This window comes from Lemur catta, chromosome 2, assembly GCF_020740605.2.
Source record: "Lemur catta isolate mLemCat1 chromosome 2, mLemCat1.pri, whole genome shotgun sequence".
NCBI classification, from domain to species: Eukaryota; Metazoa; Chordata; class Mammalia; order Primates; family Lemuridae; genus Lemur; species Lemur catta.
The window spans coordinates 44,881,684-44,907,837 of NC_059129.1; the positions used below are offsets into that span (position 1 = coordinate 44,881,684).

The window sequence follows — 26,154 nt, forward strand, 5'->3', positions numbered from 1 at the left end:
AAGCTGACATTGCCTTGATACCAAAACCAGACAAAGAAAGCAAAAAAAGAGACCACTACCTCTCATGAATACAGGCACACACACAAAAAATCCTTAATGAAATATTAGCAAATAGAATTCATATATATATATATGAACATATATGTATATGTATATATATATATGTATATATATAAAAGATTATACATCATGACCAAGTGGAGTTTATTCCAGGGCTGCAACTTTTGATAAGGCTGGTCAAAAGCTGAAGATCAATCAATGCAATCCAATATAAAATCCAACAAACTAAACATGAAAAAAAATCACATAATCATATCAATTGATGCATAAAAGAGTTTGACAAAATTCAACACCCATTCATGACACTCTAAGAAAAATGGAAATAGAGGGTGAATAATAGCTCCCCAAAGAGGTCCACATCCTAATCAAAAGGACCTGTGAATATGTCACCTTATGTGGCAAAAGGTACTTTGCAAATGTGATTAAATCAAGCATCTTGAGATGGGGAGATCATCTTCAATTATCTGGAAGGGTCCAATGTAATCACAAGGGCTACTGAAGGAGGGAGGAAGGAGGGACAAAGGAAGAGAGGAGGTGTGATGATGGAAGCACAAGTTGTAGTGACATGCTTTGAAGATGGAGGAAAGGGCTACCAGTCAAGGAATATGGGCAGCTTGTAGGAGCTGGAAAAGTCAAAGAAACACTTTTTTTTGTAGTAGGCTGAATAATGGTCACCTAAAGATATTAGGTCCTAATTCCTGGAATCTGTAAATGTTACTGTATTAGTTTCCCAGGGCTGGTGTGACAAAGCACCACAAACCGGGTGGTTTAAGCAACAGCAATAGATTTCTGTTTTATTTGAAGGCTAGGAGTCTCAAATCAAGATGTCAGTCAGCAAGTCTGGTTCCTTCTGAGGGAGAATTTGTTCCATATCTCTCTTCTAGCTCTGGTAGCCTCCGATGTCCCTTGGCTTGTAAATGGCATTCTCCCTGTCACCACATCATACCTCTGCATGTGTCTGTCTCTTCATGTGCATTCTTTTTGAAGGACACAAGTCACATTGGATTAGGGACCCACCTAATTCCCGTATGAATTACTATATCTGCAATTACCTTATTCCCAAATAAAATCACATTCTGAGGTACTGGGTGATAGGACTAACATGAATTTGGGGGGGGCAAAACAATTCAACCCATAGCAGTTACCTTATAAGGAAAAGGGGGTCTTCACACATAATGATCTTGAGGTGGGGAGATTAAATTGAATTATCCGGGTGTACCCTAAATATAATCACAAGTATTCTTATAAGAAAGAGTCAGAGGGATATTTGATATTTACAAAAAAGAACTATGTGATTTCCATGTAACCATGGAGCCAATACTGGAGTAATGTGGCCACAAGTCAAGGAATGCCAGCAGCCACCAGAAGTTTAAAGAGGCAAGGAACAGATTCTCCCCAGACCATCCAGAGGATGTATGGTCCTGCTGACACCTTAGCCTGATGAAACAGATTCTGATTTCTGGCCTCCAGAACTGTGAGAGAATAAATTACTGTTATTTTAAGCCTCCCAATTTATGGTAATTTGTTACAGAAGCCGTAGGAAACTATGCTGTTCCTAGAACCTCAAGAAGGACTTCAGCTCTGCCTATACCTTCATTTTAGCCAAAAAACAAACAAACAAAAAAAAACCCCAGCATTTTGGACTTCTCACATCCATAACTGTAAGTTAATAAACTTACATTATCTTAAAGCACTAAATTTTTGTGTCTGTTATAGTAGCAATAGGAAGCTAATTCAGAAGGGAACTTCCTCAACTTGATAAAGAGCATCTACAAAAACCCTACAGCTAACATTATATTTAATGGTGAACGACTGAATGTTTTCCCCTCAGACTGGGAATAGGGAAAGGATGTCAGCTCTCACCAGCCTTATTAAACAAAGTGCTGGAAGTTCTAGCCTGTGCAATAAGGCAAGAAAAAGAAATAAAAGACATTCATATCAGAAAGAAAAAAGAAAAGAAAACTGTCTCTATTTGCAAATGACATGACTATGTAGAAAATTCCAGGGAATCTACAGAAAAAATTCCTAGAGCTAATAAGTGAGTTAAGCAAGGTCATAGGATATAAGATAAACATAAAAAAACAACTGTATTTCTAGATTAGCAATGAATATATGGATACCATACATAAAAATAAAATACTATTAAGGACAAATATTGCAGATTCCACTTATATGAGGTATCAAAATAGTCAAAACTCATAAAAGCCACAGAATAGGATGGCGGTTGCCAGGGGCAGCAGGGAGGAGGAAATGGGGAATTGTTCAATTGGTATAAAGTTTCAGTTATGCAAGATGAATAAGTTCTGGAGATCTGCTATATAACATAGTACCTACAGTTAACAATATGGTATTGTACACTTTAAAATATGTTAGGCTACATCTTTTTTTAATGATTCTTTTTTCTTTTTTGAGACACAGTCTTACTCTGTTGCCCTGGCTAGAGTGCAGTGGCATCATGATAGCCCACTGCAACCTCCAACTCCTGGGCTCCAGTGATCCTCCTGCCTCAGTCTTTTGAGTAGCTTGGACTACAGGCATGCGCCAGTGTGCCCGGCTAATTTTTCTATTTTTAGTAGAGATGAGGTATCACTCTTGCTTAGGCTGGTCTTGAACTCTTGACCTCAAGCAATCCTCCCACCTCAGCCTCCCAGAGTGCTAGCATTACAGGTGTAAGCCACTGCACCTGGCCTTTTTTAAATGATTTTTAAAAATGATTTTTAATTATTATGGCTACATAGTAGTTGTATTTACTGATGGGGTATATGTGATGTTTTGATACAGGCATGCAATGTTAATAATCAAATCACAGTGATTGTGGTATCCATCACCTCAAGTATTTATCATTTCTTTGTGTTAGGAACATTCCAATGCCACTCTTTTAGTTATTTAAAAATATACAATAACTTTTTGTTGACTACAGTCACCCTGTTGTGCTATCCAATACTAGAGTGTTCATTATAGCTATATTTTTGCACCCATTAACCATCCCTACTTTATCCCCTCATCCCCACTACCCTTCCCAGGCTCTGGTAACCATCATTCTACTATCTCCATGAGATCCATTGTTTTAATTTTTAGCTCCTACATATGAGCGAGAACATATAAAATTTGTCTCTCTGTGCTTGGCTTATTTCACTTAATATTCTCCAGTTCCATCCATGTTGTTGCAAGTGACAAGATTTCATTCTTTTTTATGGCTGAATAATATTCCATTGTGTATAGGCTTGCCTTTGTTTTGTCCCCCTCAGAGCTCTCTCAGGAATGGAGCAACTTCCCAAGTGGTGTCTGTCAAAATATATATACCACCCACAGCCACCTGGGACGAGGACAGAGGATGGGGAAAGCACCAAACAGACCTAAAACCCAGAAAGAGGAAGCTAAGGAGGAAGATACATAGGGGAATAAGGGCTTTGATGGGCTCTTGCATATACTGGAGAATCCAGAATGCAACATGCATATCCAGGGCTGGATGCATGCTCAGAACAGACTTAAGAGGACCTAACATTGCACCTCTGATCTTTGGGCTCCAAGGAAGCACAAAGTAAAGGCCAAGGCAGAGTTGTAATAAACCTGGCTAAGCACTGAAGGAATGCCCCAGCTCAGAGCCAATCTGCAAGTCTCAGAAAAATTTTTATTCTTTCTTTTCTCTCTCTCTGTAAGGGTTTAAAGAAATTTCTGTCAATGAATACACATGACAAAGAATACAATCTTTGCAAAAAAGTCACTAAATGGATGACTATAACCCACAACAAGCAACAACAGAAAACCCTAGAGGGGGGGATTCTGATTTCAAGAGTTACTACATTATAATATTCAAAATGCCTGGTTTTCAGCAAGAAATTACAAGACATACAAGGAAATAGGAAAATATGACCCATTCACAAGAAAAAAGAATTTCAGAGACACTGCCCCAAAAGCCAAGACATTGGACTAGACAAAGAGTTTAAAACCACTGTATTAAATGTACTCAAAGGGATAAAGGAAACCAGGAGAATGATGTTTGCCTAAATAGAAAATATCAATACAGAGATAGAAATTATAAAAGGGAATCAAATAGAAATTCTGGAGCTGGACAGTAAAATAGCTAAAATGAAAAATTCACTAGAAGAGTTCAAAAGAAGATTTGAGGACACAGAGGAAAGAATCAGTGAACTTGAAGATGTAATAAGTCAATTAAAATAGTCCAGTTTGAAGAGCAGAAAGAAAAATGAACAGAGTCTAAAGGGCTTGTGGGATACTGTGAAGTATACCAACTGCTTGTTTTGCAGAATTGGTAATGCTGATCCTAAAATTCATATGGAAATACAAGGGACAGCCACAACAATCTTAGAAAAGAACAAAGTTGGGAACTCATACTTCCCTATTTCAAAACTACAAATCTTACAGTAATCAAAACAGAGTGGTACTGTCATAAGGACAAACACATAGACCAATGGAATAGAATAGAAAGCCCTAAAATAAACCCTCATACATATATATGGTCAATTGATTTTTGACAAGGGTGCCAAGACCATTCAAAGGGGAAAAGTCAATCTCTTCAACAACTAGTCCTTGGAAAACTGGATATCCATGTGCAAAAGAATAAAGTTGGACCCTTTCCTTATACTATATATAAATATCAACTCAAAATGGTGGTTTCTCAATAAATTAAACATAGATTATCATATGACTCAGCAATTCTACTCCTGGGTATTTGAATATATGCTCAATAGCATTGAAAACAGGTGTTCAAAAGAAAAAAGCTTGTACAGAAATGTTCATTATGGCATTATTTACAAAAGCCAAAAGGTGAAAACAACCCAGATGTCCATCAACTGATGAATGGATAAACAAACTGTGGTATATCATTTAGCCATAAAAAGGAATGAAGTACCAATACATCTAGAACATGAATAAATCTTGAAAACTAAGTGAAAGAATCCAGTCACAAATGATTCTATTTATATGAAATACCCAGGGTCAGAAAACCCTGACTCAGAAAGGAGATTAGTGGTTGCCAGGAGCAAAAGTGAGGCGGGAAAGGGGAGTGACTGGTTACTGGATGGGATTTCCTTTTATGGTGATGAAAATGTTCTAAACTAGACAGTCATGATGGTTGTACAACATTGTGAATGCACTAAATGTCACAAATGGTAAATTTTATATTATGTATATTTTATCACAATTGAAAATATAAATATATATATATATAAATTTTTAAAATTCCCTCAAACTAGTGGGCTGGATTGAATGCAGCTATGTCCTTGTTTAGGGACAGGATCCCTGCCTGTCTCCTCCATGTGGAAGCACAAGAAAATCAGCTCAAAATTTCTAATAAATTAATAATTCCAGATTTTATTTATGAAGCAAGAGTCTATTGTCAACCCAGTGTGTGCACCCACCAACCAGTCTTCTTCACAGGAATCCCTTCAGAGCACTTTTGCCTCTAAGATGATGTTTCTAAAATGTGGATTTTTTTAAAAATTCAAATTAATAGTTGCAAATCAGAGAATCCAACTAGGTAAGCCTCACTGTTTACTAAACAAACCATTTCCTCTGAGTTTCCCCATCCTGAAGTTGTCTAGTTGTAATATTGGAAACTTTGAATGATCCAGGCCTTCCAGCTTTTCTAGTCATAGTAAAAGTCACACTCTGTTGACTTAGCTATCACCCACCTAGGATCTATCCTCTAAGAAAAGGAATTCAATTAGGAGGAAACCCTGGGCCTGATGAACTCAAATCCTCCTGCTGTTCTTCTAGATTAAGTGTGTTATACTCAGCTCCTTCCATCTCCTAAAATGGTGAGAACATTGTCTTTTTTCACCTTGACTTGAGAACACATAAATGAATTTCCATTTTCTAAATCTGAATTGAACATTTCCCTCATTTTAGCCATAATAGTTGGGGCTGGTCTGCTGCACTCAGCCTGAAAATGATAGGTTGGAGCTCTACAATCTCAGGAGACAAGCCCAGGTCTTTCCTAGAACAACTCTCATTTGTGATGCCAACGAGAGCTCACAACCACAACTGCCCAGGCTGGAAGTGGGAAGGACCGGAGGCTGCTCCATCTCTGAGTCCCCATGTCACCTCGGTCAGGACGCGCAGTGTGTTTTAAGCTTAGAGATGAGGGAACAAGAAACTTACTGGGCTAAAGAACAGGACAGGGATAAACTTGATCCAAGGCAGTCACTGACATAACTGTCCAAGCCTGCACTCTGGATAACTTGGGAGAGAGCGCCCATGAACTCTGAAACTTGTCCTTACCGGAACGCCTGCTTGCAGCCAGCACCCATTCATCCAGCCCCAGCACTGCGCAACAGAAGAGGAGGCTGATGCTTACTATTCCTGACTTCCTGTTGCATGGTTTGAAACCCTCAGGGGGACGTGGTCCTGGAAATGAGCTTTCTATCTTCTTTCAACCATGTTCTGCCCTGAGCTGAACTGGACAAAACATATTTCCGAGCTGACCTGGACAAAAAACAAAGGTGTACAGAGAAGCCCTAATACTCACATTTTGGATAATTTCAGAATTCTCACAGCCCTCAGAGAAATGCTCCACCTTTAGAGAAAATAATGCTAGCGCCTGGTGTCCAGGCTGCTCAGCTCTGCATGTTGACGGGGGCACATAGCCAGAGAAAGGAAAACTGAGGGCTTGTTGACTTCCCAGCTAGTTGGGGCTGAGCTCATGGGGCCCGGTCTCAGCTGCATCACAGGAAGAATGGAGGTTTTCTTGCAATTCAGAAGTTTATTAGTGAATGAGTGTGAGCCAGTTGGTGTTTACATCTTGATCCCTACAGCCCTGGCGTACTGGCTGTTGAGAGGTTGGTGTGGGGATTCACTGCTGTGCTGGTCACTGGTGATGTTACCCCAGGAAGATGATGGGCTGCTCTCCTGGGTCCAAGGTGCCAGGGCTCTGAGCCAGTGCTTTCAGAGAGACTCCACTTTTGTTTCCAGTGCCTGGTCTGGGGAGGTGAGGGTTTTTAGGATCTCAGTGTAGTAGGGGCCAAACACCTGCTGATTGTGATAGGTCAAGTTGACAAATTTTTGGCCCAGTTCCGCCAGCTCTGCCTCAATGAGAGTAAGGCCTCCAGGGAGGTCTAACAGAGACCTCTGCACACCAAGAACCAAACAGCATTTGAGAAACAAATGGATCCGCTGATCTGTGAGCAGGAAAAGATAAGAGAAAGGAAAGGGCAAATAGATTTCAGGGAGAAACATTTTCCCTGGACTCCACTCACCACATTCTGACTTAACTGAGATATTCACCAAGCTGTCCACTCACCTATAGATAAGGAGGCTACTATCTAGCTCTCAAGGACAAAGCAAAGATCAAAAACTAGTGGGTAAGTAAATTTCTTACTATTCAAAAGATTGTCTGCATAGCCATCAGTTAGATCCTCGTGAGCATCTGACATCACAGGAAGATCTTAGAGTGATCCTTCAGATGGCTACGGTTAGGAGCCAGCTGACCGAGCTCACAGCCTCCATTCCAACATAGAGGTAGGGGGGGTCCCTACTATGGGAACATGTCTTCCAGCCTAATTCAGTATCAGTTTCTTGTTGGGGAGGGGGATGTCAGATGTCTTGGACTGTAGTCAGAGAATGACCAACCAGTAGGCCAGGGTGACTTAATCAGGTTGGTTGGATAGTATCCTACACCTAGAAGTCATGAATTCTTGGTGCAAATCTTCCTCAAAACCATAGAGTCAGTCTTTATACTGAAATGGATATATTTTCAATCCAGCATTTTGAAAAAATTAAAGGCTACACAGTGACTTACCCAATGACCATGCCTTATGTTGGTAAATGGTTGGGTAACTCACTTCCAGGGTTAAGATTTACCTCTCTCCCCAGCATTCTCACCACCTCATGAGCATGCTCACCAATGACACTGCGGACACAGTTCTCCTTCTTGGCAATGTTCTGGAGGTGTCCTATCAGAGATGCAGTATTGTCACTGCTCAGAGCAGCAAGGCCCATATTCTTGAGGCTTTGATGGATTTCCTGAGATACCTGTTCACTCACAGTCAGCATAGCCTCCTCAGGCCTAGAGCATAAAAAAGAGTAAGCTGGTACCCACCAGGTGGCCCTGGCAAGGAAGCTCCACACCAGAAGCGAGGCCCACTTGAAGGAGAATCCCAGCCACCCTCCCCACCTCCAACGCCCAGCCCCTGGTAAGCAGCAGGGCCCAGTGGGCAGGTACAATGTCTTCACTATAACCCACAAGATACCAACTATTCTCTATGTTACCATGTTCTATTCAGAAAACAAGATAAACTATAAAATCAACTCTGGGACAGCATTTAGTTCTGTCCTTGGATCTACTCAGCATTCTTTAGTCCCATGGACTTTTTAATTAATGAATTTATTTTGGGGATGGGGTCTCACTCTGTTACCCAGGCTGGAGTGCAGTGGTACAATCATAGCTCACTGCAGCCTTGAACTCCTGGGCTCAGGCGATCCTCTCCTCTCACCTTGGCCTCCCAAAGTGCTGGACTACAGGTGTGATCCGCCATGCCTGGCCCTTTATTTTTATGTATACATTTTTAAGACTTCCTCAGGCATTTTCCATGGTCATTTGTCCTAACTCAGCAATTATAATTACAAACCCAGCCTTCTGATTCCTCTTTTTCCTTCGGTGTGGTGGCCTACACACAGTGGATGTTCAATCAATATTGCTGACTGACCAACTTCTGGATATCCATAAGAATACCAGCCCTCTGTCACCTACTCAAGCAGATGATGACTCCTCTGTAGCAAACTACCCCCCTTTTTGGAAGAAAGTTTTATTTTTCTTTGTCTCGAGCCTCAAGACCACTTATGGAAAGAAACTGACAATCTTTGTAGATGGTTCCAAAGGGCCCTCCTGTGGTTTGTGGTAGACAGCAAGTGATCAGTCATTACCTGCCTATGTCCTAAATACCTCATAGCATCTTGTACTCTAAAAAAGATCTCTGCCGCTTACCTGGAGTTAAAGTCCTCCAACAGGGATTTGGTTATGCGCTTCAGTTTATCCACAAACTGGGGTGACCCAAATAAAACACTGCCAGAGAAACTACCGGCCACTAGCAAGACTGAGGCCAGGACAGTTAACTGGTGCAACTGGGACTCCAGCTCCTGCAGCCGGGTTCTGTCCATCAGCAGGGTCTGGGGACCAGGGAAGAACAGGCTGTCAGGAAAGGAGGGTCCCAATGGAAGCCCTGCGTACAAAACAAGGCAATGCCCCCAGACATTCCTACCTCAGGGAACTCTTCATTTTCAGGGTCCCAGAGGAGGAGGTTCAGGAAGCCCTGGGACAGCACCATTGAGGGGCTGAGGGGCTCTGGGTTGTTAGCTGCTTCATTTGGAGAGGGGCCGGCCACACTGGGGGAGTCAGGCATGTCAGGGCAAGTCGTAGGTGGCATGGTGAGGTCTGCTGCTGCTTTGGTCAGCCATTTGGTGGTGTGATTGAGGAGGCCTACGGCAGGGAAAGGAGTGTGTAAACATCTTCAGCATTTTTATGTCTGAGGCTTTAAGACCAAAGTTCTTTTCAAGATAGACTCTTGGTCAATAAATAAATGATTTAAGAGCCATTCTGTCTTAAATAAATGTTCTTTCTCCTGAGGAAGAAACTTTCTATTCCTAAAAAGAGACAGAATACTCTCTGACATCATAAAAGTCAGACCCAAGGTCATGTCTTCCCACTCCTGCCCTCACGTTATATACATACTAGGCTGCTCATTGAGTTGTTCCTGGAATTTGGCCCGTTCATACTGGATGCAATGTTCCTGCAGGTGGGGTTGAAGGCTCTGGATAGTGTAGTTCACCATGTCCATTTTCATGAGGCCCAGAACCTGGAAGATCCCTCTGACACACAGGGGAAATAAAATATTTATACTATGAAAGGAAATCTAGTGAGCTAGAAACCCAAACAAGGAGTCACTAAGTCACTATATTCTAGAGTTAGGAGGGGCCTTAAAACTAGCTCTACCTCCTACATTTACAGAAGATGACAGGTAGCCCAGGATCCAAGACCCAGGTTGAGTTAGGTGAGTGAGTAGCAAAACTGGGAACAGTAAGTCTCTGGACCTTAAAGCCTCTGGTCTAAACCCCTTTCACTATGGTCATTCTGTTGATTCTTAAAAAGGGAAGTCAGTGGAAAGCAGTAAATTAGCATATTAACAATTCTATTTGGAAAGTGGTATTATAGGTGATGCTATTTCTGACTCATTGGGCCACGTTTTTTTTTTCTTTTTTAACTTTCTGAGTCTTGGTTCCTATAGCTGTGAAATAGGGATAATCTCCCATCCCTGCCCCTCATGGTGTGTGAACTGGGACTAGAGAAAACCTGGAAAACCAATGTTTTAACTCCTTGAAGAAATAACTATGTATTCTAATGTCTTATTGAATTATATGGGGGGGCCAGACCAATCTAAGGATAACCAAAGGCCCCGTGAAGTGATCTTTGGAAAAGAAAGGCCAACAGACCAGAGAGGAGAGAGGGAGCGTGGTCGGGTCTTCAGTGGGGAAAAACTGGTAGAGACAACGGCTATAACCCAGTGTCTGTCCCAGCTTTTCCTGGCCCAGGGGCTGCAGCAGGTTTCAGAGGGCAGGGATCAAGTCTCACACCTCAGTAACTGAGTAGGATCTGTAACGTGTTCTAGTTTCTGCAATGCTTCGTCTCGAACTGGTGCACACAGCAAAGTCATCATGTTGAGAATGTACTTAGAGAGGTAAGGGACATCCAGGGCCCCATGTTCTGCTTTCTGCTTGAGGAAGTCCATGTCCAGAGCTTCTTCGATCTCAGTTCTTAGGCGGTTCTGGCGTGGTAACAGCAATGACAGCAAGATCTACCCAAGAAAGAAAGTCAAAGAAGGAGTTGCATTGTGTTTAGAGCCCCAAGCTCTCTGCAGTGGGCAAACCCTTTAGCTAAAGACATCCCAGCCTATGTCTTTTAGGGATCAAGAAGTTGGGTCCCCAAGTTTCCTGTACAATATTATTTACCTTTGTTTAGGGGCCAATGATAATTTAAGGCTTAAGGGGATCAATTTCAGCACTAGTTCATTTAATAACCCACTTAACAGGATTTTGTTTCCCATCCTGCAAGTTGAGATTTGCTGATATGTGTGAAGTACTTGCATTGGTTCCAGTGAATTAGAAGATGAAACCATTACCTGGCCATTTGGGGCTCCTTACAACACTGAACCAACGGGGTCAAAAAAGAGTTACTCTGCTGGCTGGAGTAACTGATCCTGAGTACCAAGGATAAGCTGGATTGCTGCTACACAATGTGGGCAAGATAGACTATGCCTGGAACCTAGGAGAGTCTCTGAAGTGCCTCTTAGTACTTCCAAGCTCAATATTAAAGATTAATGGAAAACCACAGCAAACAAACAAAAAGAACAAAACGTTTGAGGACTCAGACTCTTTGTCAGTGAAGTTTTGGGTCACTCCAACAGATAAAGAACCCTAACCAGCTGAAGTTCTGGCAAAGGACAAGGGAAATATGGAAGGAAGAGTGGAAGAAGGAAGCCATAGATATCAACTATAGCCTTCTGACCAATTACAGAAACAAGAACTATAAATTTTCTCTTTGCTTGTTATAGCTATGTTTATTTGTATTTGCTAACCACTTTGTTCTTCCTCCTCCTTCCCATTATTGTTTTATATACAGGTTGTTAGAATTTAACTTTGCAATTTAGCCTTTAGGTAACAGAATATTCAACAAAACTGTGACTGAATTTGAGGAGCAGCCAGTGATGGATACCACAACTATTTGGGCCATGTGACTCCTCATTTGGGGAGAGGATGAAACTTGACAGACGGACAGCTATTTATTATTAGGCAGAAATAGAGTTCTCTTCAGGGATTCAAATGGTGCACATGGAAGCTGAGTAGCCAAAGGAGTGACTCTGCCATTTATGAATATATTGTTTCACAGCTCCAAATCCACTGTTCTTTTCTCTGCTCTGTGAAAATGAAGCTAAGACCTTTCGATATGTTTCCAAGATGACACTATACACACACACATACATATATGTGTGTATATATATATATACACATATATGTATGTGTGTGTGTATATATATATATATTTTTAAATAGAGAGCGGATCTCATTCTGTTGCCCCAGCTGGAGTACGGTGGCACAATCATAGCTCACTGCAGCTTCAAACTCCCAGGCTCAAGCCATCTTCCCACCTTGGCTTCCTGAGTAGCTAGGACTATAGGTGCCCACCAAGATGCCTGGATTTTTGTTTTTTGTGGTTTTTTTGGTAGAGATGGAGTCTTGCTATGTTGCCCAGGCTGGTCGCAAACTCTTAGCCTCAGCAATCCTGCCTCAGCCTCCCAAAATACTAGAATTACAGGCATGTACCACTGTGCCTGGCCCCAGATGGTACAAATTTTAAGCTTTATCTGTAAAGGGTGTTATTATTTAGTTTTCTGTGCTGTATAACATATTGTCATCAACTTAGGTTAAAACAACACATACATTTATTATCTCACAGTTTCTGTGGCTCGGGAGTCCAGGCACAGTTTAGCTGGGTCCTCTGTTCAGGGTCTCCCAAGGCTGCAAAGTGTTATCTGGGCTGCATTCTTATTTGGAAACTTCACTGGGGAAGACTCCGTTTCCAAGCTCATTCAGAGTCACTGCCTTACAGCTGTGTGCTTGAGCGCCCCAGCTGGCTGTTGGCTGGATGCTACCCCCAGGTCCTAGAGGCCACCTGCAGTTCCTTTCTATGCAGCCCTCTCCATAGGCAGTTTACAACACATTTGTTTGCTTCTTCAGGGCCAGCAGAAGAATCTCTCCTTCCAGTCTGCTAAGATGGAGTCTTATATGATGAAATGTAATCACGGAAGTGATAGCCCATCACCTTTGCCATATTCTATTGGTTCGAAGTGAGTTGCAGATCTCACCTACACTGAAGGGGAGAAGATACAAGGGTGCAGATCATTGTGGGTCACCTTAAGGTGTGTCCACCACATACTACAAAGACATTGCAAAGGCAAGAGCTTCTCTTCTGTGTTCTGGCATGCACACTTGGCAGGCTCCCACAGTGTATGTGGCTTCTCCAGTGCTTGGCTCCTGCAGTGCACAGTGATCAGCGACGCACATAGGCCAGCAACTTCCCCCAGCACAGCCATGCCCTCTCAGATGAGGTCCTTGGGTGTTCTGTCTCAGCCCCGGAGTACGGTGGATGCCCTTTAGATCTGATATTCCAGGATTCTTTAGAGTTCTCTTTACTTCTTACTAGCTATGCCCTCATTTCTCTAATTCCTTGTTATAATAATTTTTATATTAAACCTTCCCTGTTCAAATTACTATGTGATTTCTGTCTACTTATTAGACTCTGACTGATTTATGAGCCATGTTCAGTTAAGATTTGCTAGCCACTGACACTCCAATGAGCTGGTGATGTCTAAGAACTTTATTTCTACAAATGGAAGGTCAGACACTCACCTCTTTAATTTCTTTCAGAAGTTCAAGAGCACAACTGAAGTCAGGGGGAGCTGCTGATAGTTGCTCTTTAAGATGGTCCCAAAAGGCATTGTGCATTGTCTCCTTGACCTTGCCTTCCAGACTGTAAAAGGGTTAAATGAGACCCAAAAACTGTTACAGGATCATAATCTCCTCTGAGCCTAAATAGCATTTGATATGGTAAAATAGCATTACACCGACAGGGAAAGGCCAGGAACTGTGTTTGAAATATAGCAGAGTTGAATAAGCTAGGATTAGACTTGGATTTCAAAACCATCAGCAAAACCGCTCAGAAGGGTTCCTTCTGATGCCAGAGCAGCCCTCCCTCTGCAGTAGGAAGAACCCTGAATGAAGAGAGGTCAGGCTGAATTTTAGCACTGATTGTATATGCAGCATACATGTATGACTCAGTCAGTCTTCATTTAGGTATACACATAGCATTGAACTAAATGATCGTTCATTTACTTATACTCCTAAAATCTAAGAAAGAATTTTCCTTCTTTGAAAACACCTGGATGTCCATAGATATTTCCGAATCAGGAGACCTAAAACTGAATTTATCATCTTCTCCCTCCAAACCTGTTCCTCTTGTATTCCCAGTCTGAGTGTACTGCCATCTACCTAGTTATGGGAGCCAGAAGGATGAGTCTTTTTTTTCACCTTAAAAAAAAAATGCAAGAAGCAAAGGCAATGCAATGTAGAAAGGAGGATCTTTCAACAAATGGTGTTGGAACTACTAGGCATCCACATGCAAAAAAATACATCTAAATATAGGTCTTACACCCGTCACAAAAGTTAACTCAAAATGGATCACAAACCTAAATGTAAAACATAAAACTAAAAAAATCCTATAAGAGGCTGAATGTGGTGGCTCACACCTTTAATCTCAGCACTTTGAAGGCCAAGACAGGAGGATTGCTTGAGGCCAAGAGTTCCAGGTTACAGTGAGCTATGATCGCAGCACTGCACTCCAGCCTGGGTAACAGAGCAAGACCCTGTGTCTAAAAAACTAAAAATAAAAAGAATAAAAAAAATCCTAGAGAAGATAACACAGGAGAAAATCTAGGTGACCTTGGGTTTGGAAATGACTTTTTGGATAAAACACCAAAAGCATGATCCATGAAAGAAAAATTTGTTAAGTTGGACTTCATTAAAATAACACACTTCTGCTCTGCGAAAGACAACATTAAGAGAAAAAAAAGATAATCCACAGATTGGGTGACACTCTTTGAAAAACACATACATGATAAAGCATATGTATCCAAAATATACAAAGAACTCTTAAAACTCAACAATAAGAAAATGAAAAACCCAATCAAAATGGTCCAAAGACCTTAACAGACATCTCACCAAAGATGATATATAAGATGGCAAATTCGGGCCGGGCGCGGTGGCTCACGCCTGTAATCCTAGCACTCTGGGAGGCCGAGGCGGGCAGATTGTTTGAGCTCAGGAGTTCGAGACCAGCCTGAGCAAGAGCGAGATACTGTCTCTACTAAAAATAGAAAGAAATTATATGGAAAACTAAAAATATATATAGAAAAAATGAGCCAGGCATGGTGGCACATGCCTGTAGTCCCAGCTACTTGGGAGGCTGAGGCAGGAGGATTGCTTGAGCCCAAGAGTTTGAGGTTGCTGTGAGCAAGGCTGACGCCACAGCATTCTAGCCCGGGCAACAAAGTGAGACTCTGTCTCAAAAAAAAAAAAAAAAAGATGGCCAATAAGCATATGAAAAGATGCTCAACTTCATTTGCCACTAAAGAATTGCAAATTAAAACAGCAATTAAGATACCACTACATACCTATTAGCATGGCCCAAATCAGAACACTGACAACAACAAATGCTCGTGAGGATGTGGTACAACAAGAACTCTCACTCACAGCTGGCAGGAATGCAAAACGGTATAGCCACTCCGGGGAAGACAATTTGGCAATTTCTTACAAAGCTAAACATATTCTTACCACTCAACGAGCATGCTCCTTGGTATTTATCCAAATGAGTTGAAAACTTGTGTCCACAAAAAAACTGCACACAAATGTTTATAGCAGCTTTACACATAATTACCAAATCTTGGAAGCAACCAAATTGTCCTTCACTTGGTGAATGGATAAACAAACTGTCCATACAATGAAATATTATTCAGTGATAAAAAAAATGAGCCATCAAGCCATGAAAAAACATGGAAGAACCTTAAATGCATATCACTAAGTAAAACAAGCCAATCTGCAAAGAGTATGTACTGTATGATTCCAACTACATGACATTATGGAAGAGACAAACCTATGGAGACAGTAAAAAGATCAGTGGTTGACAAAGGTTTGGAGGTAAGAGGAGGTATGAGTAGGTGGAGCACAGAGGACTTGTAGGGCAGTGAAATCACTTTGTATGACACAGTAATAGCAGATACATGTCATACATTATTCAAAATCTATAGGATATACAACACAAAAAGTGAACCCCAATGTAAACTATGGACTTGAGCTAGTATTAATAATAATATATCAATTGTAACAAATGTACCATACTAACACAATACTAATCCCCTTCTTTGGGGGACAGGCACGGTGGCATGCACCTGTCCCAGCTACTCGGGAGGCTGAGCTGTGAGGATCGCTCGAGCCCAGGAGTTCGAGGTTATAATGAGCTGTTATCACGCCATTGCATACCAGCCAAGGTGACAGAGTGAGGCTCTTTCTCAAAAAAAGTAAAAATAAAAATAAAATAATAGGAGAAACTGCATGAGGGAGTAGAGGGGTGATGTGGGAACTCTGTATTTTCCAATCATTTTTCTGTAAACCTAAAACTACTCTAAAAAAATAAAGCCTATTAATTTAAAAAAGTGAAATTACAGGAATTTTCTCCTGTGAATGTTTATTTAAATGATGTCTCTGACCTAGTGAGCTAGACCAATAAGAAGAAAAAGAACCATCTGAAAATTTTGAGGCTTTATCTAGTCTTCACCAAATAGTTATTGGTTTTCTTGAATTAAACATCCTTCCTCAGGCTGGCCACCATGGCTCATGCCTGTAATCCTAGCACTCTGGGAGGCCAAGGCGGGAGGATCACTTGAGCTCAGGAGTTCGAGCCTGAGCAAGAGCAAGACTCCGTCTCTACTAAAAATAGAAAGCAATTATCTGGACAGCTAAAAATATATATAGACAAAAATTAGCTGGGCATGGTGGTGTATGCCTGTAGTCCCAGCTACTCAGGAGGCTGAGGCAGGAGGATCACTTGAGCCCAGGAGTTTGAGGTTGCTGTGAGCTAGGCTGATGCCACGGCACTCTAGCCCAGGCAACAGAGCGAGACTGTCTCAAAAAAAAAAAAAAAAAAGAAAGAAAAGAAACAACCACACATAGTAGCAATGCATACTCCTTGTAAAAATAATATAAGCAATACAAAGGTAAATAAAACAAATAGCCAAACTTCATCTCCCAACACATAATCTGAATCATCAGAGGTAACTGACTATAATCTAATGGTCTAGTGTGTATTAGAATTGTTCTTAACTCCTGTCTCCTCATCTAAGTTATCCAATCGATCATAAAGTTCCACAGATTCTGCTTCTTCAATGTCTGGAATCCATCCCCTTCTACATCATTTCTTACTATTAACAGGTCCCCCTGCCTCCAGTCTTGTCCCTTTTTAATCTGTTTTCCACACTGCCACCGATTCATTCTAAAATCCACAATTTTTCTACGATGCAATTCTTATCATGATGCCATGCTCATTTAGAGTCCTTTTGGGGGCCACATGCAGTGGTTCATGCCTATAATCCCAGCACTTTGGGAGGCCAAGGTAGGAGGATCACTTGAGGCCAGGAGTTCAAGACCAGCCTGGGCAACACTGCAAGATCTCAACTCTACCAAAAAAAAAAAATTAACTGGACACGGTGGCATGTGCCTGTAGTTCCAGCTACTTGAGAGGCTGAGGCAACAGCCTGGGCAACAGAGGAAGACCCTGTCTCTGAAAAAAAAAAAAAAAAGTCCTTTGGGGCTTTAGGGGCTCCCTATCACCAGCAGGGTAAATGGCTCATATAACCTTTCATGCTCTGCCGCTCTTTTCCAATGTATCTCCTCACCCTGTGCTCAGCCATATCAAGCTATTAGGTTGGTGCAAAAGTAATTGTGGCTTTAGCATTATTGACATTTGTCATTTGATATTGGAATGCATTCTTTTTTTTTTTTTTTGAGACAGAGTCTCACTCTGTTGCCCAGGCTAGAGTGCCATGGCATCAGCCTAGCTCACAGCAACCTCAAACTCCTGGGCTCAAGCAATCCACCTGCCTCAGCCTCCCGAGTAGCTGGGACTACAGGCAGGCACCACCATGCCCGGCTAATTTTATATATATATATTTTTTTAGTTGTCCAGCTAATTTCTTTCTATTTTTTTAGTAGAGACGGGGTCAGGCTGGTCTTGAACTCCTGAGCTCAAACGATCTGCCCACCTCGGCCTCCCAGAGAGCTAGGATTACAGGCTTGAGCCACCACGCCCGGCCCATGGAATATATTCTTAAATAAATGTGGTTATGTTATACATCATTTATTTATTTATTCATTTATTTTATTTATTTATTTTTTTTGAGACAGAGTCTCGCTCTGTTGCCCAGGCTAGAGTGAGTGCCGTGGCGTCAGCTTCGCTCACAGCAACCTCAATCTCCTGGGCTTAAGCGATCCTACTGCCTCAGCCTCCCGAGTAGCTGGGACTACAGGCATGCACCACCATGCCCGGCTAATTTTTTCTATATGTATTTTTAGTTGGCCAGATAATTTGTTTCTATTTTTTAGTAGAGACAGGGTCTTGCTCTTGTTCAGGCTGGTCTCGAACTCCTGACCTCAAGTGATCCACCCGCCTCGGCCTCCCAGAGTGCTAGGATTACAGGCGTGAGCCACCGCGCCCGGCCTATACATCATTTTAATGCACATTTCTCACTTTATTTTTTTTGCTAATGACTTGTTACTTGCTGTTTATTTTATATTTATTTTAGACTCTAGAAATGATGTTAGACAAAAAGCAAAATCAAGCGATTTTCTTATTCAAAATGGGCCATAAAGCAGCGGAGACAACTCACAACATCAACAACGCATTTGGCCCAGGAACTGCTAAGGAACGTACAGTGCAGTGGTGGTTCAAGAAGTTTTGCAAAGGAGATGAGAGCCTTGAAGATGAGGAGCCCAGTGGCCGGCCATGGAAGTAGACAACAACCAGTTGAGAGCCATCACCAAAGCCAGTCCTCTTACAACTACATGAGAAGCTGCCAAAGAACCCAACGATGACCATTGGAAAGGTGAAAAAGCCCAGTAAGTGGGTGCCTCATGAGCTGACCAAAAATAAAAAACACCGTCGTTTCGAAGTGGTCTTCTCTTCTTGTATGCAACAACAATGAACCATTTCTCAATTGGATTTTACGTGCAACGAAAAGGGGATTTTATACGACAACCAGCGATGACCAGCTCAGTGGTTGGACCGAGAAGAAGCTTCAAAGCACTTCCCAAAGCCAAATTTGCACCAGAAAAAGGTCACAGTCACTGTTTGGTGATCTGCTGCCAGGCTGTTCCACTACAGCTTTCTGAATCCCAGTGAAAGCATTACATCTGAGAAGTATGCTCAGCAAATCGATGAGATGCACCGAAAACTGCAATGCCTGCAGACAGAATTGGTCAACAGAAAGGGCCCAATTCTTCTCCACGACAGCACGTTGCACAACCAACACTTCAAAAGTTGAACAAATTGGGCTGCGAAGTTTTGCCTCATCCGCCATATTCACCTGACCTCTCGCCAACCGACTACCACGCCTTCAAGCATCTCGACAACGTTTTGCAGGGAAAACCCTTCCACCAGCAGGATGGAGAAAATGCTTTCCAAGAGTTAGTTGAATCCCGAAGCACAGATTTTTATACTACAGGAATAAACAAACTTATTTCTCGTTGGCAAAAATGTGTTGATTGTAATGTTTCCTAAAGTGATTAATAAAGATGTGTTTGAGCCTAGTTATAAAGATTTAAAATCCATGGTCTGAAACCGCAGTTACTTTTGCACCAACCTAATACTTGTAAAGAACATACTGTGTTCTACATGTGCCTCCAACATGTTGCTTCCACTGCCTGGAGCATCCTTTCCCACTGATAGCACCTGGAAAGCACCTATTCATCATCTAAGATTCAACTCAAGTCCTCAGAGGCAGAATCTTCCACTGTAGGCAAATCTTCCCTGATCTTCCTTAGGCAGCCAGGCAGGCACTCTGTTAAACTCTCTCTATAAGCACAGCTAGGATTGAATTTATCAGTCTGATCAGTTGTTTTCTGTTATTCAACTGTCTCCCCTACAAAAGCTTCTTGACAGCAAAGACCATGCCTTATTTATCTTTATCTATATCTACCCCTAGCACCCAGCATTTTGCCTGCCACACAATAAGGACTCAATAAATGCTTGGTAAATGAATGCTTGAGCGTGGGATTTCCTTTAGAAACCCACTATTATAATTAATTAACATCATTCTATGAGCCTAAGGTAAAGCCAACTGCCCAATAATGAGTAACCTCAAACTCTCTCAACCTTTTCCCAACATAATTTTTTGTATTATCATACTAGGAACCCAGCTCTGAATAGTTCTATTTATCTCCCCTGCTTCATTTCTCCCTCTCCATTTCCTCTACGTGAAACACCCCTCTCCACGCCCCCCAACAACTGCCTCACCGTCATCTACAACAGACCTTCACTCTCCCAGTTTCATTTTTCTCTCCCCACCTGCCAGCAACAAACATACCAACCAGTGACAGAGATGCTAGGAGATCTGAGTTTTGGCGAAAACCTGTTCCTGGAGAAGCTGTGCTCGGCATGGACACCTGTTAGCATCAGGCAAGAGCAAATCAAGGAGCACGAAGACCAGGGAGCAACTTGTGACAGAGAAAAGACACTTTAGTAACAGATTCCTTGAAGTGGCCAAATAACAAAACCATGTAAGGATGCAAACTAATCACAAGTTGCCATTATTTATCTGTCTATTGGTGGGAAATTAGAATAGTTTTAAAATATAAAATCTGGCACTGAAATTTACCCACTTAGTTGCCAATAAACCAGCAGAGCCAATTCCTTTCATACTTACAAAGGGTTCTTATTTATTGCAATGTCAACATAACTAAGAAGAATCAAAACAGAGCTTGATGGGGATGGGCAAACATTATTTATCAACAGAATTCAGATCCTGATAAATAAATTAAGCTGATTTATGAAGGTAGAAAAAAACCCAAGTTTTTTTCAATCCAAGAGTTGAAAACATCACTAACAGAAAATTGTCTTATCTGGGAATTGGTTCCAGGACCACCCTCCCCACTTGAATACCTAAATCCACAGATGCTCAAGTCCCTGATTAAAAAATAGTGTAGTACTGCACATTTCCTTGTAAACTTTAAATCATCTCTAGATTATTTATAATACCTAATACAATGTAAATGCTATATAAATAGCTGTTATACTGTGTTGCTTTTTTATTTGTATTGTTTTTTGTTACTGTTAAAGGTTTTTAATGTTTTGATCCACATTTGGTTGACTCCGTGTATGCAAGAGCCAACTGTATTGATGTCCTTGTGTCGTCCCCTCCCCTTGACTGTGGGCTGAGTGTAATGACTGGCTTTCAGCAAACAAAATGTAGATGAGGCAATGGGATGTCACTCCTGAGATAAGGTATGAAAAAGACTGTGTTTTCTGTCTTGAGCCCGAGATACTCTCATTCTCTCACTCTGAGGGAAGCCAGCTTCTGTGTTTAGAGCTGCCCTGTAGAGAGGTCCATGTGGCAAGGCTGAGTGAGGGAGGCTCTGGACAAGAGTCAGCAGATTGACTGCAACCTCGTGAAAGACTATAAACCAAAGGCACACAGTTAAACCATGCCCATCTTTCTGACCCACAAAAACTGTGACACAATGAATGTTATTTTAAGCTGCTAAATTCTGGGGTGATTTGTTATGCAGCAATAGATATCTACTACAGGCTACCTCCTCCAAGTCTGCCAGAGAAGGCCTAAATTCCACCCTAACTATTCCAACTATTGATGCTTTGGTTCATTTGCTGGTTAAATAACATTTTCTTCTTGATTGTCAGATACTAATAATTACAATTATTACTCTTCTGTTTAAGTTGTTGAAACCTCTCAAATTCAAATACTGATTATATTATTAAATAAACATGCATAGTCTGATCAGAAGACATTAGTGCTAAGTAAATATGATAGGATGAGTACCTGTTTGGAGGTACAATCTTCTCTTCCATGAGGTAATCATGATTCATCCCAATCTTGTTGCTCAGCTTGGAAACTTCATTAACTGTCTCTGTCAGAACTGTGACAGAAAGAACTTGTAATGGACAACAATGAACCCATAGAAGTCTGAATTTTTATTTTATTCAGAGTTCACTCAAGCTAGCGGCCCCCAAATTTAGATTCATCAGACTTATCTTACACAGACTCACTCAACCATTCTAGTTATTTATGTTTTCTAAACTTTATGCCCCATGATAGTGCTAGAAACTCTCAGAGTAGTCCAGCATGGGGAAACAGAGGACAAAGAACTAGTGTATAAAAAATAGAGTGAAACTGATTAAAAACATTTTTCTTAAAAAGTAAAATCATAATTATAGTAGCAAAGAAACAATAATCTGTGATTTGCAAAAGTAAATATTTATCTAAGGATATTAAGAGTCCACTTTCCTCTTCTGCCTCTAATGCTACATACAATGAAAGCTAAATTTTCCCTACAAGTAGCACTCAGATGTTACTGAATAGTGCCAAAGTCATTTGGTCTTCTAAAGTAGGAGTTTCCAGATTTTAGGATTTCACAGACTAATAAAATTTCCAAAAAAATTTTAAGCAACTGACAACGTGCCAACTTTTTGTTTTGCCAAGTATGGACAGTGAAACAAGGAATAAAAAAATCCACTCTACCACCACCAAAATCATCATTTCATAAAAAGGAAATACAGTTTAACCTCCAAAAAAGCAGAAGGGAAATATTGTCAAAATAAAGAGCAATCCTTTAAATTCAATCAATACAGCTTTAGGAAAACTCATTACAGTATCTTTATATAGTAATTTCATTTTGCTGAACATTACTAAGAATTTTGTCACAGACCAGCACCAGCATTTGGCAAGCACTGTTCTAACTTCTTAGTACAGGCCCATAGTACAGCTGGTAGCATTCTCACATAATAGGTATATATGGCAGTTATAATGATCACTTGGTATAAAAAATGAAGTTGCACACAATAAATCATATTTTTTCTCTCTCTTTCAATGAAGCTTCATCATTTGGCCTCAAGCTGTGAAGGGGATATAGAGGAACTAAGATTGGCCATGAGTTGCCAATTATTGAAGCTGAGTGATGCATAAATGGGAGTTCATTATATTAGTTGCTCTACTTTTATAAATGTGTAAGTTTTCTACAATAAAAAGATTAAAACATGTAAAAATGAAAAATACAGTTACGGTAGAAAAGAGGTTACATAGGAGAATGCCCTTGTTCTCAGAAAAATACATGATGAAGTATTTAGAGGTAAAGTCATAACTTTGTATCTTCCACAAAGGGGGGAAAACATATATATATATATATATATATATATATTCATATATATATATGGAGAGAGAAAAAACAATATAGCAGAATATTAACAATTTGGGCATTCACTATTTTTTTTTAACTTTTCAACAGATTTGGAATATTTCAAAGTTAAAAGTTACAGGGATTGTAGACCTCTATCAAAAATCCACTGGGTCCCTGCTTAGGCAAACCACGGTGAACTGACCCTTAAGTAGATGGTTGAAGTTCCCTTTGTTTTATACAGCCTCTCTGAAGTCTTTAGTTCTAGCCAAAATAGCAAAACACAATCAAATATGTAAATAGACTCACCGTTAATTCACTAATGCTAAGTGAGAACTAAAAGAAAATTTCTAAAAAGAGATTGAGTTACGACAGCTTACTGAAGGACTGAAAGAAATATACGCTGAAACACTTTCCAACTACAACAAATCCAAGTCCATAGCCTGCATTGACAAGACTATTTTGTTGCTCAAAAGTAACACAGCACTAAGCAACTCCAAAACGGTTCTAAAATTCAGGAAAGAGGAAGACTCAAAGAGAAATCAACGATAAAACATAACTAAAATAGGTTTTAAAAATCCAGAGCCCAAGGACAAAGAAATTTTCAAATAATATAGTAATTTAATCAAATCAACCTAATATATAAAATTTCAAATTTATTTTTTTAAGAAAGGATTTGGCTATTCATTTTACTGAGAGTTGTTTCATCTATGGATTCATTTAAATAGCCGCCTCAAGAACTTAAATTGTATTTACAAAAAAATTGACTTTCACCCCACATCAGGTTTTTATCTGTCCAGTATGTGCGGAATATGTTGCCATTCTGTTAACCAGAGCGACCCCATGTGGCCACAGGAGAAACAACTCTCATTCAACTTAGCAGCCGGGCCGGGAACCAATTTCTGGTATTTAAATCTTGAAGAATTTTAGCTCAGGTTGTTGCATGTACACAGCTATTCAGACTGATGACTGGTTGAGTTCTCTGGAGATAATTATAAGAGAAACGCAGCAGGAGTCCCAGTGAGATTGGACCTACCACGATGTGTGGAAGAGACCTCGTGCCCCAATGTGAACACAAAAGAACATCTACTACAGTACAGAGCTAAAGAATATGAGCCCAGGGCAGTACTACTTCTTGAGTCAACAAAAAAACACAATTCCTCTCTGGGATCATTTGGGTCCTTTAAAAATCGACCCCAGATATCTGCCATTTTCCACCTACAAATTCAAAATACAATACAAAGATGGCTTTGAACTGACTCAGCCTCGAATTTTGTCAGATTCAAGTAATCACATTGGGCCACTTCTTTCTCCAGGACCAGACTCTCTGAAGACCTCTGGTCAACAGGGGCCTGGGGCCTGTAAGTCAAGACGGTGGGGGAGACGAGGAGACGGGCAAACAAAAGAGGAGGTTGGCCGAGAGAGAAAACTTGGCGGTTGAGGGGTCTGCGGGTCCCCTGAACAGCGCTGGAGCCAGGGCAGTGGGTTCCTTCCACCGGGTCCCACCCTCCCTCGAGGGCGGCCGAGGGGACTGCTGGACCTACGGGCAAGGGGGTCCTCGGGGCCGCTCTTGTCTTCCTGAGTCGGTTCTGACGCTTCGGGCTTGCAGGACCCGCTCTCTGCATCGCCAGGGTCCTTCGGGGGCACATTCTCCTCGACGTCCGGCATTTTGCGGGTGGTGTCTGGGCTGGGGAGAAACGGCGCGCTGTGGGCATCGGGGAAGGGGGCTCCGCAACCGCCAAGGAGGGCCCTAGGACCCGGCCCGGGGGCGAGGGGTGGGTGAGCCGCTTCAGAGGCCGAGTCTCTCGGGCGGGGAAAGACCGGGGGCAAAGGAGCCTGGAGGAGCAGGGATGGGGAACCAGAAAGAAGCCGAGCGCTGGGCCGCAACGAGGAAACTGAGGTCCGAGCCCCCTGCCTCCCCCACCAGGCGACCCCCGCTCCCGCAACGCCCCCAGGCCCGCTCCGGCTCGGCTCCGCCCCAGCGCCCCGCCCCTCACCTCCTCCCCCGCGTCTGGCCACCCGCTCTGGGTCGGCTCCGCAGCCCGGCGGCCTCGCGGCCGGCCAGGGCTGTCCCACCGCGGCGGGGCGGCGGCATGGAGGCGAGAGGCCACCCGCGCGCACCCCTGCCCGCGACGCCAGGCGCGCCCGGTGGGAGAGTCCGGGATGCGCAAACAAACCGCCGCGGTTTCCAGGGGCAACCGGGCAGGGCACGTGCGGGCCCCGCCGCGCCGGCTGGAAGCTGCAGCAGCTTGCGCCTCCGTCGTCAGCTCGAAGCCTCCCGGGCCTCGGGTTACGCGGTCGCTGGGGCCCGTCCCTGCCGGTCACCTCCTGCCCGCCTCAAGAACGATCACCTGGATCTACTTACGGGAGGGAAGGAGCACTGTTTGTGTTTTTCCTTCAGCCTGTTAAGCCCAAGAAACAGAACCACACCCAGGAGCGTCGTTCCTTCAGCGCATCCTGGCGCGCTGTGACGGGCGGCCGGGAGGGCGCGCTCTCATTGTACGGACGTGGAAGCTGGACTCCTGGCGCGGGGCCGGTCGGCACAGGAGCCGAGAGGGCTGCCAGGCAGGCCAGCTTCTATTCAGGTCTTCCCACTGCCTTCTGGCCCCAGCTCGTCTGTGGCTGGCCCTCCCGCTCCCGGCTCCAGGTCCCCAGCCTTTCTTGCTCGGAGTCTGCTCTGTCGCCCCAAGAGTGATGTGAAGAACTGGAGTGCCCCCGACCGAGGGAATGAAAGGGAAGTTCACCTCCACATTCTCCCATCCCTCGGATCACTCTGACTTGATTTCTTACCACAAAAACTTACTTAAAAAAAATAAAAATAAATAAAAATAAAAGTATTACCTGTAAGAAACTCTGACTTGACTAAGTTCTTATTAAAACCCTTGCCCCATTAGTGTGGAGTGTGGACGTTTCTTGCACGACTCGTGGGTTTTGAAGGGGAAAATTATGAAGAGAACTGAGAACATTTCTACTTTAAACAGTTCATTCTACTGTGAGGTCCAGGTGGATATGAGGGGAATGGCCTAGTAAAGTTACTGTTTACCCAGAGAGTATCTCAAACCGATTAAACCT

At 42.3% G+C, this 26,154-nt stretch overlaps 1 protein-coding gene across 2 annotated transcripts; it reads right to left on the reverse strand.

The window, feature by feature from the left end:
* Nucleotides 1-6,766: 6,766 nt before the first annotated feature.
* Nucleotides 6,767-25,183, reverse strand: TCP11 (t-complex 11). Of its 2 annotated transcripts, XM_045543550.1 has the most exons (10): nucleotides 25,080-25,183; nucleotides 24,627-24,769; nucleotides 21,732-21,828; nucleotides 13,480-13,600; nucleotides 10,648-10,868; nucleotides 9,749-9,885; nucleotides 9,279-9,496; nucleotides 9,005-9,186; nucleotides 7,923-8,086; nucleotides 6,767-7,199 (listed from the first exon to the last, which is right to left on the reverse strand). In XM_045543550.1, exons 1-10 carry the CDS (start codon nucleotides 25,175-25,177, stop codon nucleotides 6,967-6,969), a joined length of 1,614 nt encoding a protein of 537 aa, XP_045399506.1. In that variant the 5' UTR covers nucleotides 25,178-25,183; the 3' UTR covers nucleotides 6,767-6,966. The 2 variants fall into 2 exon arrangements, with proteins under 2 accessions (XP_045399506.1, XP_045399507.1); XM_045543551.1 differs by lacking the exons at nucleotides 13,480-13,600; nucleotides 21,732-21,828; nucleotides 24,627-24,769; nucleotides 25,080-25,183 and having other exon boundaries at nucleotides 7,109-7,218.
* Between the last annotated feature and the right edge of the window lie 971 nt (nucleotides 25,184-26,154).

Bases quoted from the DNA above. Each gene is read 5' to 3' on its own strand.
- TCP11 (XM_045543550.1), bottom strand. From the start codon at position 25,177: ATGCCGCCGCCCCGCCGCGGTGGGACAGCCCTGGCCGGCCGCGAGGCC. The intron at 9,886-10,647 runs GTGTGAGACTTG...CCTGTGTGTCAG, and splicing joins GATCCTACTCAGTTACTGAG to AGGGATCTTCCAGGTTCTGG. The intron at 9,187-9,278 runs GTAGGAATGTCT...CCTGGTCCCCAG, and splicing joins AAAATGAAGAGTTCCCTGAG to ACCCTGCTGATGGACAGAAC.